Source organism: Cannabis sativa, chromosome 2 (genome assembly GCF_029168945.1).
Source record: "Cannabis sativa cultivar Pink pepper isolate KNU-18-1 chromosome 2, ASM2916894v1, whole genome shotgun sequence".
Lineage (NCBI taxonomy): Eukaryota > Viridiplantae > Streptophyta > Magnoliopsida > Rosales > Cannabaceae > Cannabis > Cannabis sativa.
Genome location: NC_083602.1, coordinates 67,806,839 through 67,824,833, shown reverse-complemented (window position 1 = coordinate 67,824,833; position 17,995 = coordinate 67,806,839). Strand labels below are relative to the sequence as shown.

At 35.2% G+C, this 17,995-nt stretch overlaps 3 protein-coding genes across 3 annotated transcripts; all 3 read right to left on the bottom strand.

Annotated features, from left to right (window-relative positions):
* Nucleotides 1-2,534: 2,534 nt before the first annotated feature.
* Nucleotides 2,535-4,252, bottom strand: LOC115720323 (F-box/LRR-repeat/kelch-repeat protein At2g27520). Its single transcript, XM_061110802.1, has one exon. It carries the CDS (start codon nucleotides 3,886-3,888, stop codon nucleotides 2,695-2,697), a length of 1,194 nt encoding a protein of 397 aa, XP_060966785.1. The 5' UTR covers nucleotides 3,889-4,252; the 3' UTR covers nucleotides 2,535-2,694.
* Nucleotides 2,535-6,439, bottom strand: LOC115718960 (bidirectional sugar transporter SWEET17). The gene is made up of 7 exons (XM_030647790.2): nucleotides 6,239-6,439; nucleotides 6,114-6,150; nucleotides 5,677-5,887; nucleotides 5,406-5,567; nucleotides 5,184-5,303; nucleotides 4,249-5,081; nucleotides 2,535-3,831 (listed from the first exon to the last, which is right to left on the bottom strand). The coding sequence occupies exons 1-6, from the start codon at nucleotides 6,273-6,275 to the stop codon at nucleotides 4,728-4,730; spliced, it is 921 nt and encodes a 306-aa protein (XP_030503650.2). The 5' UTR covers nucleotides 6,276-6,439; the 3' UTR covers nucleotides 2,535-3,831; nucleotides 4,249-4,727.
* A 1,841-nt stretch (nucleotides 6,440-8,280) lies between these two features.
* LOC115720324 (F-box protein At3g08750-like) lies at nucleotides 8,281-9,569 on the bottom strand. Its single transcript, XM_030649477.2, has one exon. The coding sequence runs from the start codon at nucleotides 9,479-9,481 to the stop codon at nucleotides 8,285-8,287; it is 1,197 nt and encodes a 398-aa protein (XP_030505337.2). The 5' UTR covers nucleotides 9,482-9,569; the 3' UTR covers nucleotides 8,281-8,284.
* Nucleotides 9,570-17,995: the final 8,426 nt, after the last annotated feature.

Below are 17,995 nucleotides of genomic sequence, written 5' to 3'. Positions count from 1 at the left end.
ATTACTCATTGTATTTCGGTCATATCATATATGCCAGTTATCAATAAAGTTATTTGTTTATAAAATAAAAAGGGAATTTTGCGGCAAAAGTCTCCAAAAAGGTCACGTTGATACAGATTAGTCCTCAAGCTCCAGAAATAGCGGCAATAGTCCTCAAGCTCTAAGTTGTTGTTTGTCCGTTAGTCTTTTTTCTAACGATCCGTTAGTTGCTCCAAAAACAGGTCATGTGTTGATATTTTATTGGTTCAAATTAAAATTTCAATTAAAAATAATTAAAAACACTTATTAAAAGTTAAAATAAAATCTTTTAATATTTTTAATTATTTTTTATTTGAAAATTTAAAAACATTTTTAAAATTATAAAACATTATTTAAAAAATAAAAAACCTTTTCAGTTTATACTTTTTCGTTCTTTACCTCTCTCAGTCTATCTACCTTCTTCTTCCTTCTTTAACCTTTCATCTTCTTCCTCCCATGGCAAATGCTTTCCAAACCCTAGTTCTTCTAAAATTCGAATCTCAAACCCACCGTGCCTATTCCATCTCCGCCTTCCTTCTCAAACCGAGATATTTCGGATTTGGGAGATTCGAATCTCAAACATTAAGATTTTTTGGGGATAATGAGGATTTATCAATCTCGGTTCTCCAATTCTTGAGCATTTTCCAATGAATGATTATCTAAATGAACCCCAGATGTGAGATTCCCGTAGCCCAAAGCCTGAAGGTACCTGTTCATATTTTTTTTTCTTCTTCTTTTCTTTTCGTTTTTGGTTATCTCTCTCTCTTTGTAGGGTCACGGATCTGGTCAGGTTTGAATGTGTGTATGTATATATATAGATACATGTATAAAGCTAATAGCAATCTTTCTTTCAGAAATTAAACACATCAAAAAGAAAGCACCGATCGACCTTCATTCTTTTTCCTTTCTCCTTCTTCTTCAACAAATTATCTTGGGCTGTGTTTTTCTCTCTCACACAGAATTTTCATTCCCAAATAATTCATCATCATTAACCCTAAAAGAAAAAGAGAGAGAGAGAGAGAGAGAGAGAGAGAGAGAGAGAGAGAGAGAGAGAGAGAGAGAGAGAGAGAGAGAAGGGTTTTGAACCCAAAGCCAAGAAAAGAAAGCAAGCCCCAATCGGGGATTTTCGTTGTAATCTGGCCAAGATCTGTGAGTTGAAAATAGAGTAATGGTTTTGGTTTTGATAATGGATTTTGGGTCATCAGCGAGAAGAAGACGAAGAAGAAAAGAAAGAAAAAGAAAAAAGAAAATCATTTTTAAATTATTTATTTATTTATTTATTTTATTAATTAAAATAATAATTTGGACCAGTAATATTTTGACACGTGGCAATATTAAAAAAGTAAAGGGCTCAGTTAAAATTAGGATTAACGGACAAACAACAACTTGGAGCTTGAGGACTATTGCCGCTATTTTTGGAGCTTGAGGACTAATCTGTATCAACGTGACCTTTTTGGGGACTTTTGCCGCAAATTTTCCAAAATAAAAATAAAGTTATTTACCTCGACCACTTCTTGAATCTCTTTTGCTCTAAAGGGGGCTCTCTAGAGCCTTTTTCCCTACCGTATATCCTTAAATTCTTCCCGATTTCACAGAACACCGATATTTCTGAGAAATGAGGAACAGTTCTACTAGAACATTGAATCTGATTAAGTGATGGCAACACATCATTTAGCATCAAAAAATACAAGTATGGGACGTTTTGGCTAGGGCTGAATATCGGGCAAGTCGACCAGGTTTCGGGTTCGCAAGTTTTGGGTTAAAAAAAATTTTCCCGACCCGACCCGTAAAATGGTTTGTGTTCGCGAGTTTTAGGCTCACGGGTCCGTGGGTTTGGGTTAACCGGGTTGGCCGAGTACTTTTAAAAATAAAAAATTCAAATTCCCACTAAACTAACCTACATATAATAATGTGGGTATTATTTTTTTATTTCTAACTACATTTAGTTTTTATTTTGTTTATTATGTTTTTTGCTTTTGTATAAATAACTAAAAAAATTATCAAAAAAAAATGTGTTAAAAAATCTATGATGGTAAGATGCTCGACCACAAATTTAGCTTTATTTTTCAAATGAAGGAAAGAATGAAGTGATGGTAAGGTGCTTGGCCACAAATTTAGGATTTTTAATGAGAGAAGTAATCAGAATTATGATTTACAAACGCACTCGAATCGTCTCAGAGAATGAGGAGGCAGCCATGACATAATCTCCTCTTATATCTCCTCTGGCACATTCTCACCACCAAATCTTACTATTTGATCTATTATTTCCAATTCAACTTAGCATAAATGTTTAAAGCAAATCTATTTAATTTAAGATCGAAAATCAAAATGATTGCACAAGTAATATGGGTTGGAACTTCATTAGGAGCATTAGAATTTCCCACAAAATGAAGTATTACATATAAAACCACATAATACATAGTTGTGTGTGTGTGTGTGTGTGAGAGAGAGAGAGAGAGAGAGAGAGAGAGAGAGAGAGAGAGAGAGAGAGAGAGAGAGAGAGTGAGAGAGTACCGTTTGAATAACAAGAGTGGTATTATTATAGAGATCAACAAAGACAACCAAAAGAAGTACTATAGTTTCGTAACTGAAAACAATATTGTGGAAACATCAATATAAACAAAAACATAAAAACTAATGTTCATCTGAAACTGAAACGAGGCTTCGGAAGCTAGGCTAGTCGTCTCTTCTTTTAACAGAAATCAAACTCTGGACATAGTAGTTGGATATACAGGTGCTCACATTAAGCCTAGGAATGAGAAGAGATCTAAATGTTTGGTAATTGAGGTTGTAAGACACTACTCCGTGACGATAGTTTACCATGAGAAGCTCATCTGTGTTCCAAAATATTAGAGGGGAGTAATAGGTTTCAAAGTTCCCAATGGTTGGATGTTGAGTCCAAGAATATTCACCATCATTGTTGTCATCCAATACCCACATTTCAATAGTACAAGGAAGATTCACTTCAAATTCCTCTACCTTTACCATAAGCAAGGCAACTGATTGATTCCATTCTACAAGGCACTTTTCATATTCAACAATGAGAAACTCCTCATCATTGTCATTGGCTGCCCCTTGTATTGGACCTACTGGTGGTGGCCTGGTGTGAAACTCCTCAGTAGACATGTCAAAAGTAAGAATTGTTTCATACCCAGTGTTTAATAACATCAACCAATAAAAAACTCCTTTGCACAATACTCCTCTGCCTCGGCAAAAAGGAGCTTCTTCAAGTTCTTCATCAATTACAATCTCTTTCCAAGAATCGGAATTCATGCTGTACAACTCGGCTGAACATGTAAATCGATGACCAAAAATCCTGACCAACTTAAAATCATTAGCCTGCAAATCGTATCCAAATCCCTCTCCATGAGTCCTCACAATACCACGATCATTAATGGATGTTGCAGGAAGAATCCTGGTTTCTCTAATAACAGGATTTATGAGAACAGATTGACCTTTATCCATGAAGTACTGAGCTATACAAATGATTCCATTACAATGATAGGTACGATAAAAATCATACATCTCATCCCAATAATAGGTATGAGGTAAATGGTCGAAAAAATCACTCATACAATGAAAGAGGTTAAAGAAGTCGGTAGGATAAACAGCCTCAGGGATTCTAAACGCAGAACGTAATGGCTTCATTTCCTCATCCCCTGTTAAATCAGAGCTAACCCAACTCAAAAGTATTGAAGTTGATGACAAGCCATCGTTCTTATGGTGGTGTTGGAATGCAAATGATGGGTCAGTGATCAAACCGTGCCATGATTTGGAAACCCATTTGAGTCGTGCGAGAGACTCCGCAGGAACCTGTACAAGAATATCTTTCATGAGTTCGTCTGGTAGCTTACCACTTAATGCCCCCATTAAGGTTCTTTTTCTTGATCTAAACAAAGCTCTGGCGCTCCAACAAATTTCAGAACAAAGATGAGTTAAACAAGATTTTATTACAATTCTAAACAAGAAAATAGGCAACAAGTTTTTAGTAAGGACAAATACCAAGAAAACTCATACGGAACTTGAAAATAAAACAAACAATATATATGCATAATAATCGTTTGTTAGAACCTTTCTTTCCGGTAAAGAAATCAAGAAATTGGTAGTCAATCAATAGTGATAACAGTTTTGGGTTGAACATAGAAAAATGGCAGAGACGAGATCATGGATAATAAATAGAGAGCGCGAGAGTCAATTGAAAAAGAAAAGCTAAGAGTTAAGAGTTTGTACCTGTGGTGTCAACTGTCAACGATGGAGATGCTTCTATGAAAGAGGAAATCAATTTAGTGAACAGGGGAGAGCGAGGTCGTTCAGTAGAATCTTTTTATTTAGGGCAGTTACAATATGGATGTAGTTTGTTTGTTAAATCTTGCTCAGTTTTAGTTTTCGGTTTTATTTTCAAATGTAAGAAAGAATGAAGTAATGATTTGCTTTATAACTTGATTTGGCGGGTGGAGACTGGGATTGAGTGTGCTTGGCTCTACAGTAGTCTTATATTTGATATGTAATTTCAATATATATTCACATATAGCATATAAGTAATTTCGGCTAACATATAGAGATTCTTATTTTTTCTTATGATTAAAATCTACTTCAAACATAAGTATATATATGATACCACACCAATAGTATACAAAAAAAAAGTGTCACCTCTAAACCAAATTCCTACAATTTCAGTCTCAATAAGCCCCACCAAATTGGTTATACAGTTAAACTAATGATGATTTCTTTTCTGCAGCTTCAATGTCTTCCCCAAGCCCAAGGGCCCAAGCTGAGTCCAATTCATATGAATTTAAAGAAATAGTCTTCATTATCTTAGTTGGCATGCTATATAGACGCTTTATCAATGGCTTTGGTAAGCTGAGTCCCTTGTTAAGGCTCTTATTCTTCAAATCAACTTCTTCACCATCACCACCATGTTCTTGCATTTCTACTGCTCTTTCTTTTAAAGTTACTGACCCTTCTTCCTCCAATACCTCTAAGGGTTTTTTGGACTTGTTTCTGTACACCGAGTATAGTATAAGTTGAGCACACCCCAATATGAATCCTATTGCATTTGGTACCTGAAACAAAGCATAATAAAGATTGTACCTTTGAGCTTGGATGATTTACATTGTCAAGTCATTTGATAACTAAATTTTATACGTAAGAGTTAGGAAACTTACACCAATGAAGAAGTCCTTGACCAGCATAGAATAAATGGACCAAATCCCAGCATTTAAAAATAAGAAAAATGAGAGGAAAAAGGGCATGTACTCCACACTCTTCATTCTAATCACCAACCCCTGATAAAAAATAAAAAAACAAAAACAGAAATAATAAACATTTCTTTCATTTCTCTTTTTCTTAATCTACATATAGTGAAAGTGGTATAAAAATTAACTTACCATGACAGTAAGTGGTGAGGCATACATGCCTATAGTTAATGCAGCACACAAAAGTCCAACAAAGGTAAGTTTTATTTCTTCACGTATAGCAAACAGAGTCAACACGATTACTGATCCAAAAAACCCCACATCCAGAATGGCAAACAATTTCCCTGTTTTTACCTGAAAAGAATATTTTTGGTAACCAAGTCAAACTAAAAATCTATTCACTTTCCAAAAGTGGAACAGAAATGACCAATAAGTGTAACTATGTTATAAAGCGGGGCCTTACCTTCTTGTCCATGGGAGCATAGATGAGAAAGATGATTACATAGATTAGTTGCAAGATGGCACCAGCGCCATTAACTGTCATGATTAGTAACCCATTTGGGTTCAATATACCATAGAATGTCCATAAGCTTGTACTCAGAAGTGTAGTTATGTATGGAAGCCCTTGGTAGTTCTCTGTTGATTTCTTCTTCAACACTCCCCAGAACGTTTTTCTATAAACAAGAACATTAACTTAGTTAGATGCATGTAATATTCAATCTGAATTGTGACAAAATAAGAATAGATCTCTCTTATTTTTATTTTCTTGGCTCAAACTAGATAACAAATACTTGTTAATCATATATACTTCTTCACAAATACTTGTCTCTTGAGTTTTAGTTCCATATTCATAAGTAGGAAAGAAGTTAAATAGGTTTTCGATTTGATGGGATTACTTACATGGGAGACGTAAAAACCAGAAAAGAAATAACATTGCCTGCATATAAAAAGAAGAGTGAAATCAGATAAATGAAAATTTGAGGATTGAAAACAAGTAATATTAATAAGAGATAAGAGTCACGGACCAATAATGCCAATAATGAAACTCAAGCTAACAGCCATTTCAACAGAGTGCAGTAGTGGTAGAGCTATGTAATGAATGTGTTATAATATGACAGCCAAATGAAGAAGGTGTTGTTTGGTATATATAAGGGTGATTATGATTCGCACGTGACGAGAGAAATGACGTGTGTGTGAAGTGTTATGTGGTTGAACATGGTTGGGATATATATCCAATCTCTTCTTTTATATATATAGATTCTTTTAAGTGTGCTACTATTAGCCCATCTTTGACACGTTTCACTTTAGGTATACAGGCCAATCCTGATAGTAGATGGTATTTGGCCCACCAAGATCTGCTCTTTTCTTCATGATTAATCACTTTTTTTAACTTTCACATGTAATGTGATTTAAGTTTTGTCAGTTCGTTTCTTTTTGGGATGAGAATTCTAACACTTCTACATGAAACATAAAAATGGTGGGTTGGGTATCGTAGTATTGTATGATGTGGTGGATGAGTAGTGAGCATGGACTCTTTTAGGACACCTATAAGATTTTGTACCAAATTAAATTATAACACTATATTAGTTAAGAAAGTAATGGTTTTTATTTAATTCACTAAATGGGTAGGACATGATATCAGTTTTAGTATCTGTAGGTAGGACTGTCTTTAGTAATGAAAAGCCTTGTAAATCTGGTCTTTCAAAGTTTTGGTCGGCGTTAATGGACAGCATTAGCTTTAGATTAGCTCACATATAATAAAAAATTAAATAAATGACTGTGTTGAGTAATCTCTCAACCAAGTTCTATAACTCGTTGACTGTTTTGTATGATATTCGAAAAATAAATACATTTTTGTCTTAAGAGAGCTTGTTGTCATACCTTTTTGACCTTAGTTGTAAGTTAATTGTATTATGCTTGCTAATAAAACTATCAAAACTATTGCCTACTTTTTCATTGATATTTCTTTTTGTGTTGAACTGACGGATGCCAATGTCGTGGGGCCAATTCTCTTGTCTATTGATCTTAAATGTTGAATTGATGCTCTTGAATAATGCAGCCAAAGAAAATGATAGGTAGGGAATTGTGATATTTATGAGGAGAAATAATAATAATAATTACAAAATTTAAAGATTGTGATTGTGAGGTATGCTGTACACGTCATAAGAATTTCTAGAGAGATACGGTATTATTTGGTATTAGTATTTGGATGTACTTGAGGTTGAGGGAATGACCTAAAATTGAAAGGGAAATTTATAAAAATATTGGAAATTGAGTTAATTTTTACAAAAATATTGTCACATGAATTTTTGTTTAAAAATACTGTGTTTTTATAAAACACCAGTAAAACACAGAACAACTCAAAACAACAGTAGAACACTAGTAAAACACCAGTGAAAACTTGACACAATATACAATATGAAACTTATAAAAAAATACAGTAAAAAAGTAAAAAATACCGTCTGACAGTATTTTGTAAAAAAATAACAAAAGTGAGTATACCATATAAATTTTCTAATTGAAAAATATCCAAATAAGCAAGGCCAAAAAAACCTTCCTTGGACATGGAGAAAATAAAAGCAACCAAAACAAAAGAAGAAAATAAAGTAGCTAGAACTAACATTATAGCAATACTCAAGTTATATGTTATTATGACGAATGTGAGTTATAAATGTTCATCTTTAATATCATCTAATTTTAATATTCATAGAACTCCAATAAAAATAACTTATATGTTCCTGAAGGCAAGAAAAAGAACTACCTTTCTACCAACTATTGTAAAGATAATATAGATTATAGCAAAGTAATCCTTACTTATCATTATTTGGATTAATTCAGCAGTACTATATCACATTCACATTCTATAATATGCTTTATATTTTAGCGTCAACATTATGTCACTCTGTCAAAATTTAATCAGAATTTAATAAATCGGGTGTTTAAAATAAGCTGACTTTCAGTGAAGGAATAACAACCAAAAGAATTTTAAACCATCAACAAACTGGAAACATCAAACTCTTGACATTAAACTAAGGTCCATCTGAATCTGAAACGTGGCTTCGGTGGTCAGGCTAATCTCTTTTCTCAACAGAAATCAAACTCTTGACATAGAAGTTGGATAAACAAGTTCCCATATCGACCTCAGGAAGGGGAAGGCCTCTTAATGTTTGGGTCTTGAGATTGTAAGACACTACTCCTTTATCAGAATTCACCATGATAAGCTCATCTGTACTACTAAATATTAGTGGAAAGTGATAGGTTTCAAGGGGCCCAATTGTTGGATGTGTGGTCCAAGAATATTCACCACCATTGTAGTCATCCATTACAAACATTTGAATATAACAAGGAAGATTCTCCTTATATTCGTCTACCACAAGCAAGGGAACTGATTTATTCCATTCTACAAGGCACTTTTCTCTTTTATCAAACATAAAATCCCCATTCCGCATTGCATCTACTAGTAGTGGCATGGAGTGAAACTCCTCATTAGACATGTCAAAAGAAAGAATTGTTTGATACTCAAAGTCAGGGAAAGGGGTTAATAACATCATCAACCAATAAAAAACTCCTTTGCACAACACTCCTTTGCCATGGTGAAAACAAGTATCATCAAGTTTCACATCAATTTTAATCCGTTTCCAAGAATCAGAATTCATGTTGTACAACTCGGCAAAACATTTAAAATTACGATTACGACCAAAAATCCTGACCAACTTAAAATCATTAGCATTCAAATCGTATCCAAATCCCTCTCCATGAGTCTTAAGAATGTGACGAAGAGGAATGGTTGATTCAGGAAGAATCCTGGTTTCTCTGATAACAGGATTTATGAGAACAGATTTGCCTTTATCCATGTAGTTTTGAGCTATACAGATGATGCCATTACAATGATAGGTACGATAGTAATCATACATTTCATCCCAATAATAGGTACGAGGTAAATGGTCGAAAAAATCAGTAATAGAATGAAAGAGGTTAAGGAAATCGGTAGGATAAACAGCCTCAGGGTTACTAAATAAAGAAAGTATTGGTTTGATTTTATTGTGCCGTGCAAAATCAACGCTAAACCAACTCAAAAGTATTGATGTGGAAGACAAGACTGTATCGTTATTATGGTGGACCAAGTGAGTGTATGCAAATGATGGGTTATTGATGAAGCCATGCCATGATTTAGAAACCCATTTGAATCGCACTAGAGACTCCGCAGGAACCTTTACAAGGATTTTTCTCATGAGTTCGTCTGGTAGCTCACAACTTAATTCCCCCATTTAGGTTCTTCTTGATCAAAACAAAGCTCTAGTGCTCCAACAAATTTCAGAACAAAATGAGATAAACCAGATTGTATTACAATTTTCAGACAAGAAAATAGGCGGGGAAAATAAAAATCATGTACTCAAAACCCAAGTTTTAATAAAGACAAATGCAAAGAAAGCTCATTGGAACTTGAAAACAAAACAAAATCACATCTAAATCGACTGCTGTGGGAACCTTTCTTTTTGGTAAAGAAATCAAGAAATCCGTACTCAATAGTGATCACATTTTTGGGTTGAACCAAAAAAAATTAGAGAAGCAGAGTCTTAATCAAATGACAGGGAAGAGATAACGGAAAGAAGAGCGAGAGAATCAAACTAAGAAAGAAAGGTTAAGAGTTAGGAGTTTGTACCAGTGGTGTCAACTGTCAACAATGGAGATGCTTCTATGGAAAAAGAAATGTTTTTTATGAAGTGGGGAGAGTGAGGTTTCTAGTAGACTCAATGATGGAGATTCTCCTATGGAAGAGGAAATTAATTTAGTGAACATGGGAGAGCGAGGTCGTTCAGTAGACTCTTTTTATTGACGACAGTTACAAACCGTTAGAGAGAAACCTCAATAAAGCTTTATGGATATGTTTCTTGAATCTTGCTCTGTTTTTGTTTTTGGCTTTAGTTTTCAAATGAAAGAAAGAATGACGTAACGATGCTTTATAACTTGATTTGGCGAGTGAAGACTGGGATTGAGTGTGCGTGACTACGGTAGTCTTATATTTGATAACTGTGACGTTCTATAATCTAATAAATATAAATTCACATATTAATAGGGTTTTTTTTATTTTTACACTTTAAAATAATTTTTTTTATATTTTTACGAAATTTTACAGAGAAATTCCTATTGCAACTAGCGCTGCAACCTAAATTACAACATAAAATCGTACAGAAACCCCTATTGCAATTAGCTCTGGAACCACTTTAGAAACCTAAACTGTAAATTTGAAAAAAAAAAAAAAAAAGTTGAAAAATAGTATATGGGGCAATTTCCCTAACTAATATAAGAAAATTTAAAAATTAGTATTGTCCCTAAATTTATAGCTACAAGTTGTCTTTTTTCTCCAGCCAGGCCCACTAGCTTTTTTTGGACATAGGTGCAGCTTGGTCAGAGCTGTGTTTTGCTATTGCAATTTAATTTTTGTTACTGCTATTAGTCTTGTCTTTGTAACATGATTTTGAATGTTTTAGTTTTGTGTAACATGGTTTTATTTGTTTTGTTTTGTTTTGTTGTTGGTTCTTTCTTGTTCTTCAATAGCTCGTCATCAAATCGTTGTTAGTAGTTGAGAATAACAAGCTCTCTGCAATGGAGGAGGTTGTTGGTAGTGTAGTTACGTACTTTGCACAATAGTTGAGTGCTCAAGCTATGAGATTGAATGAACCTACTGCAATAGTTTCTATTGTTGTATTTTTTTTTAGCAATAGATAAAACTTAATATAGATGTTCTTAAGGTTAATTATGATGATGCAATCATTTTTATCTCACTGTATGTTTAGTTTTTTTTGTTAAACAATCTGAGAATTAGGAGATTTATTATTTAGCTCGTTTTTCTAATTTGATCCTAGTCGTGTCTCTAATGGAGAATGAAAAACCGTGTTTTTGCAAATGTCAGTTGTATATAAGAAAATATAAAAACTGTACGCGTTTGCAGCAGCAAAAAGTAATTCTGCTACAACAAAACTGAACGGGCAGAATATAAAATATTTGCAGTAAAATAAATAACTTGACACAAGAAATTTATACGTGGTATCAGTGTTCTCCCGAACACTCCTAGTCCACGGGGCCACGCCCAGAGAATGAAATCAATTAATAAAGTATCAAAATTACAAAGACAATTGACTTAAACAAGTTTAGACTCCCTCTAAAGTATTGTCGCAATCCTTTGTAATCCACTTTATGAATCTGACTTCTTGAAACACCTTCAAGCCCGAACTCCCTTCGTCTTTGAAGTGTGAGTGCTTACTTCCTCCCGAAGTAAGGCTTCAACGAGTCTTCTCCCGAAGACCAAGTGCTTACTTCCTCCCGAAGTAAGGCTTTATCAAGTCTTCTCCCGAAGACCAATCTCTTGTTCAGTCAAGTAGTTCTTCACAACCTCTAGGATAGAGTAAGAACAAAAATAGAACAACTAGAACCTAGATGAACAACTAGGCTCTCACAAAACAAAGAAAGACTCTCTTCTCTCAAAAGATAAATGTAGAAAATGAATAATGGAAGAGGTAATTCGAATGGTTGCTCTCTAGGCTCTATTTATAGAACATAGAAACAAAAGAGGCAACCACAAGTTCTAATTAGCAGCTGTACAAAAACTTTCCTAAGAAAACACGATCTGCTACATCAAATTCGGATGTTGACGCAGCAGATCTGACCAGAAACGGGAAACTTACTAAAATCGGGTCCGATCCTCTATCAATGCTAGATTCCTGCCAAAAACAGATTAGATATTCTGATTGTATCAAGATACAATCAAAATTAATAAGGAAAAGGCAATAATCAAAGTTTCCCTAAAAAAGACAACTTTCCAAAAGAGAATTCCTTCTCTTTTGAGAAGTTTTCAACAAAGGAAAGTTCAGCTGAAAGTGCAACTTTCCAAACAGGAAAAATGGCAACTAAAAACCGAATTTAAAAGGTAAGAAATCGAAAATGAATGCATAGCAATCTTACCATAAATGGAAAAATTATTTTGTCACCTAACTTGCCAAAAAAGGACTTTACAATCTCCCCCTTTGGCACTTTAGATGAACAAAATAATTTTTAACATAAAGTACCTGCAAGGCAAAGTTAGCAAGAGCAAAAGATACTACTCCCCCTGAGTAACACAATCGAATATCACAAATAAACCAAAAACATGCTAACTTTAAAAGATATGTTCACAAGTACTAACCAACCACAACTCCCCCTGGAAAAAGGGTCCAGAGTTGGGCAACAAACAAATTAAAAATAAATATCTCTCCCCCTTTTTGTTTATCGGAGTGCCAAAGTAAACAAAGAAAGAAAAATAGATATAAGTTCAATCAAAAAACAAAGGAGAAACAACTTAATCTCGGTAGAGTTTAATCAAAGAAGACAATTGCCTGGACATCTCATGCTGGACTTCTTCCATTGCTCCAAGGCGAGTATACACATTCTGAAGTTCAGACTTGACTTCCAGGAGTTCTGCTGCAGCAGAACCTGAACTTGCAGCAGCAGAAGCAGCAGCAGCACCAGCCTTGGGTCGTTTTTGGAACACACCATCAAAGTATTCAGAGGGCTGGAATGTAGGGCCACTGATGGGAGGCTCAAGTGTTTCATGTGATTGAGCCACATTCTTCTGAGAAGATAAAACCTTATAAATTAGATTAGGAAACACAAGTTTAAAGGTTGGCTTTTTACCTCTTCGGAAGGAGACAATTTGGTTCAGAATGTGTGAGGCCAAATCAATGGAAGTTCCAGAAGTGATTCGGTAAAGGAGTGAAGCCACATCTTGAGATACCACGGTTTTGTTAGAATTTGGAACCCAATTGCTTAAGGCAAACCGCATAAGAGAAGCATGAGCAAAAGTGAGGTGAGTGATTCGAAGACTCTCCCCTGGTTTCAATTCTGAACGAGCCCCTGTGAGTTCAGAGTGCATCAACTCACGATCCATGGACATCACAGCATTGGATACATTCTCGGGCAATTGCAAAGCTTGAGCAATATCCTTTTCAGAAAAAGAGAACCAATGACCCCTAACATAAACTCTTCGATAAAGTCTAGAATTCTCATCAAGGAAATCATCAGTGAGATTAGCATAAAAATCCTTAACAATGTTTGCAATGTATCCAATGAAACCAGTAAGAGTGTTTTCCCATTGATGAAATTGAATGAACTTTACAATACCATAAACACGATGGGCATGCAAATCATAATTCCTCTCACTTTCAAACTTACGGTTTGCATATAAATTCCAGTCACGCTCATTGTCTCGATAATAAAAACGAGGACAGCCAGAAAGAGAGGAAGGGATATTACCAGATGAAGGATCTTCCATGGGCTGCTTGCCTTTGGCAGCAGCAGAGGCCTTTGCTGCAGAAGCAGATTTTGGTCGAGGAGGCTCGGGCTCGAGTAATGTGTCCTCACTGTCCTTCTCAGAGTGAAGAGACACTGATTTGTCTGAAGAAACTTCCATGGGATCCTCTTCTTCTGAACTGGAACTTGATGAGGCCGAGGGTGGATAAGTTTTGAGTTTCTTCTTGGCTGGAGGGACTGACTTTTCATGAGATTGAGAGGCTTGAAGTTCCTTCTCAGCAGAGGCTTGCTGGGCTCGAGTTCGAGTAGAAGGGCCTGTTGGAGTGGAACCAGGCATTGATGCAGCAGGAGGTGGAACTGCCAAGGGAGGAGGAGATTCCTTTGAAGATTCAGACGAGGAAGTCCAGGTGCGAAAGGGCCTTACCGATTTGCGAGCAACTTGCTTGGGTGGACGTTTTGGCTTCTCGGTTTGAGATTCACGCTGGGGAAGCGATGAATCTCCAGGCTTTGCAACAGCAGGAGGATGAACTGAGGCAGCAGGGGGAGCATTGGAAGGAGTTGGAACGGTTTCTTCTAACTTTTTAGTGTGCCCTAGATTCTTGGTTCTCACCATTTTGGAACTGAAAGAGAAGATGAACAGAGACAATACAAGAAACAAGAGAAAAATGTTCGGGTAGGTGGTGAGATAAATGACAAAGATTGATTTATATAACCTTGGAATCAAAACAAGAAAAGGAAACCAATTTTGAAAATTTAAATGGTAACCGCCAACCCATGAACACATAAAACGAAACCGCCCACTTCTCAACTCCTTTCCCCCCTTTTTTTTTAAAAAAAAGATAAAAGGAAACTAGAATTGCCAAAACAAAATTTTCCAAAAATAGATCAATCTTTCAAGAATAAAAGCACATTATCATATAAAGATTACTCTTTACTTGGAAAAATATCAAAATAAATCAAAGAAGAATGAATGTTGATACTTACCATTTAGGCACAAGATTTCCTTAACCCATGAAGCAAGTCACACGCCTCACTCCTTTTTTTATTTTTTTTTTATTTTTTAAAAATCGAAAATAAAATACAATGTGTACAATAGATATATGTGATTCGAATCAAGCAAAGAAATCAAATATCTTTGACAATTGACAAAATAAAATACATGTTATGCTTTTAAAGAAAATAACTAATCAGTATCTCAGGGACAAATCATACTTAATTGATGTTGAGGAAAAAGATATGTATGTTACTAAAAATTGTGAACCAGGATTATCAATTTAATTTTAATAGAGGAGACTTACAAATTTGAACACACTTGTCAGACATAAGTGTGTGCAGTGAAAATAGGATCATTGTCCTTGGCAAGATTTTTCATTTTCGCCTTTTTCAATTTGATCCCGCAACTGGATGCTTTCACACCATACTGGAGGTAGCCCTTTTCTATGGTAGAGCATCCTCATCATAGTTGCTAATTACAATGTTCCAGCTTACTCAACAGATGGCTTTCACACCTCAGTATGGGTAGCTCTATTCCAGCAAGGGGCCTGACAAGGCTGAAACAAAAATTGCTCAACTCTGTATAAGTACATTATTTAATCCTAGACACAAATAAAGAGTAACATGAACCTTTTAACACAACATCACAAAGTATGATAAGAATGAGATCCTAACTGATTATAATCCAAAAGCATAAACATGATTGTCAAAATACAATGATAGGAGATTAAAAGCTAGAGAAGAATCACATAACACTATTGTACAAAAATTATGAACATGATAAAATTAAACAATGCAAACTCCCAAAGACTTTCTGAGGGAGTCAAAGCGACTTGCATCTAGGGCCTTTGTGAAAATATCAGCTAATTGTTTTTCAGTATCAACATATTCTAATTGCAATGATTTATTTTCAACAAGTTCCCTGATAAAGTGATGTCTTATATCAATGTGCTTTGTTCTAGAATGTTGAACAGGATTTTTGGAAATATTTATGGCACTAGTATTATCACAAAAAATAGTCAAAACACCTAATTCAAACCCATAATCAATCAACATTTGTTTCAACCACAATAGTTGAGTACAACAACTGCCAGCAGCTATGTACTCAGCTTCGGCAGTGGACAAGGAGATGGAATTCTATTTCTTGCTATGCCAAGATACTAGATTATTCCCAAGAAAGAAACACCCTCCACTTGTGCTCTTTCGATCATCAGCATTGCCTGGCCAATCTGCATCACTAAAACAAGCAAGATTTGAATTAGTATCTTTTGAGTACCGAATTCCATAATCAGGGGTGCTATTAACATATCTAATAATCCTTTTTACAGCTGATACATGAGATTCCATAGGATTACTTTGATATCTAGCACACACTCCCACACTGTAACAGATATCAGGACGACTAGCAGTTAAATACAAAAGACTTCCAATCATGCTACGATAGAGTGTAGTGTCTACCTTTACTCCATTCTCATCTTTTGTTAATTTTAGTGTGGTGCTCATTAGAGTACTTACCTGCTTAGCCGATTCAAGGCCAAATTTCTTGACAAGGTTCTTAGCATACTTACTTTGAGATACAAATGTACCTCCTTCCATTTGTCTCACTTGAAGACCCAGAAAGAAATTAAGCTCACCAACCATGCTCATTTCAAATTCACTTTTCATTTAATCAACAAATACCTGCACTTCATGGTTAGATGTAGAACCAAAAACTATATCATCAACATAAATTTGAGCAATGATAAAATCAGATTTTATATGCTTGATGAAAAGAGTTTTATCCACACTACCTTTGTGATAGTCATGAGAAAGTAAAAATTGAGTCAACCTTTCATACCAAGCTCGAGGAGCTTGTTTCAGACCATACAAAGCTTTTTCAAGCTTGTATACATGGTCTGGAAATTTTGGATCTTCGAATCCTTTTGGTTGCTCAACATAAACTTCCTCATTCAAAATACCATTTAGGAAGGCAGATTTCACATCCATTTGAAACAATTTAATATTCAAAATACAAGCAATACACAAAAGTAAACGAATTGATTCTAATCTTGCAACAGGGGCAAAAGTTTCATCAAAATCAATACCTTCTACCTGTGTGTACCCTTGTGCCACCAAACGAGCCTTGTTTCTCACAATTGTACCGAACTCATCACTTTTATTTTTAAATAACCACTTTGTTCCAATTACATTTATACCTTTTGGTCTTCGGACCAAAATCCATACCTTGTTGCGAACAAATTGGTTGAGTTCCTCTTGCATTGCATTGAGCCATTCCTCAAAGGTCATGGCTTCCTTCACATTTTTCGGTTCATATTGAGAAACAAAACAAAGAAAGCTGATTAAATTAACATACCTTCTGCGAGTTACCATGCTTTCTTCAGGATTTCCATGAATGAGATCTTTTAGATGATTCAATTTGTCTCTGGTGCTTGGTTCTTTCTGAATAGAATCAGTGATGATGTTTGGATGAGTCAAGATAGATGGTTCTGGTTCTCCAGTTTCAGTTGCAATAGCAGATTCGTCATTTGCAGCATCAGAAATGGGTTCTGATGCATCAGGATCTGCTTTTGCTGCTTCTGGAGGAGCATCCATGAGACTATCTATCTTGGCTTCTGTGGAAAACTCTGAAAAATCTCTAAAATCATCAACAACCACATTGGTTGATTCCAAAATAGTTTGAGTTCTCATGTTATAAACACGATAAGCTCTATTGTTTAAGGAATATCCAATAAACACACCAACGTCACTTTTAGCATCAAATTTACCAATATGCTCACGATCTCTATAGACATAACACACACATCCAAAAACATGAAAATGACTTACATTGGGGCGCTTTCCTTTCCAGATTTCATAAGATGTTTTTGAGGTACCTGGACGAATAAACACTCTGTTTATTATGTAGCAAGCTGTGTTAATAGCTTCAGCCCATAAGCGCTTTGTCAACTTCTTGCTATTTAACATCACTCTTGCCATTTCCTGCAATGTTCGATTCTTCCTCTCAACAACTCCATTTTGTTGAGGAGTTTTGGGAGCTGAAAATTCATGAGTTATACCTGTAGACTTGCAAAAATCATCATACATAGAATTTTCAAACTCCTTACCATGATCACTTCGAATTCGAACAATTTTCCCAATATTACAACCTTTCTCAACTCTTAATCTCAGACAAAGAGTTTTAAAGGCATCAAAAGTGTCAGATTTTTCTCTTAAGAAATCTACCCAAGTAAAACGAGAGAAATCATCAACACACACAAAGATATATCGTTTACCATTCAAACTTTCAACTTGGATTGGACCCATAAGATCCATGTGAAGCAATTCCAATACTTTTGAGGTATTGATATCAGACACAGGCTTGTGAGTGATTTTTAATTGCTTCCCAAGTTGACACGGTTCACACTTACCTTCACTTTCCTTACCAAGCTTGGGAAGTCCTCGAACAATACCTGCATTTGACAATTTTTTCAGGTTTTTAAAATTAATATGCCCAAGCTTGGCAT

What these genes read in the sequence shown, in the direction of transcription:
- LOC115720323 (XM_061110802.1), bottom strand. Translation starts at nt 3,888, where the DNA reads ATGGGGGCATTAAGTGGTAAGCTACCAGACGAACTCATGAAAGATATT.
- LOC115718960 (XM_030647790.2), bottom strand. Translation starts at nt 6,275, where the DNA reads ATGGCTGTTAGCTTGAGTTTCATTATTGGCATTATTG. An exon ending in CTGGTTTTTACGTCTCCCAT is followed by an intron (nt 5,888 to 6,113) that starts GTAAGTAATCCC and finishes TCTTGTTTATAG; the next exon opens with AAAAACGTTCTGGGGAGTGT. An exon ending in TCAAGGACTTCTTCATTGGT is followed by an intron (nt 5,082 to 5,183) that starts GTAAGTTTCCTA and finishes GCTTTGTTTCAG; the next exon opens with GTACCAAATGCAATAGGATT.
- LOC115720324 (XM_030649477.2), bottom strand. Translation starts at nt 9,481, where the DNA reads ATGGGGGAATTAAGTTGTGAGCTACCAGACGAACTCATGAGAAAAATC.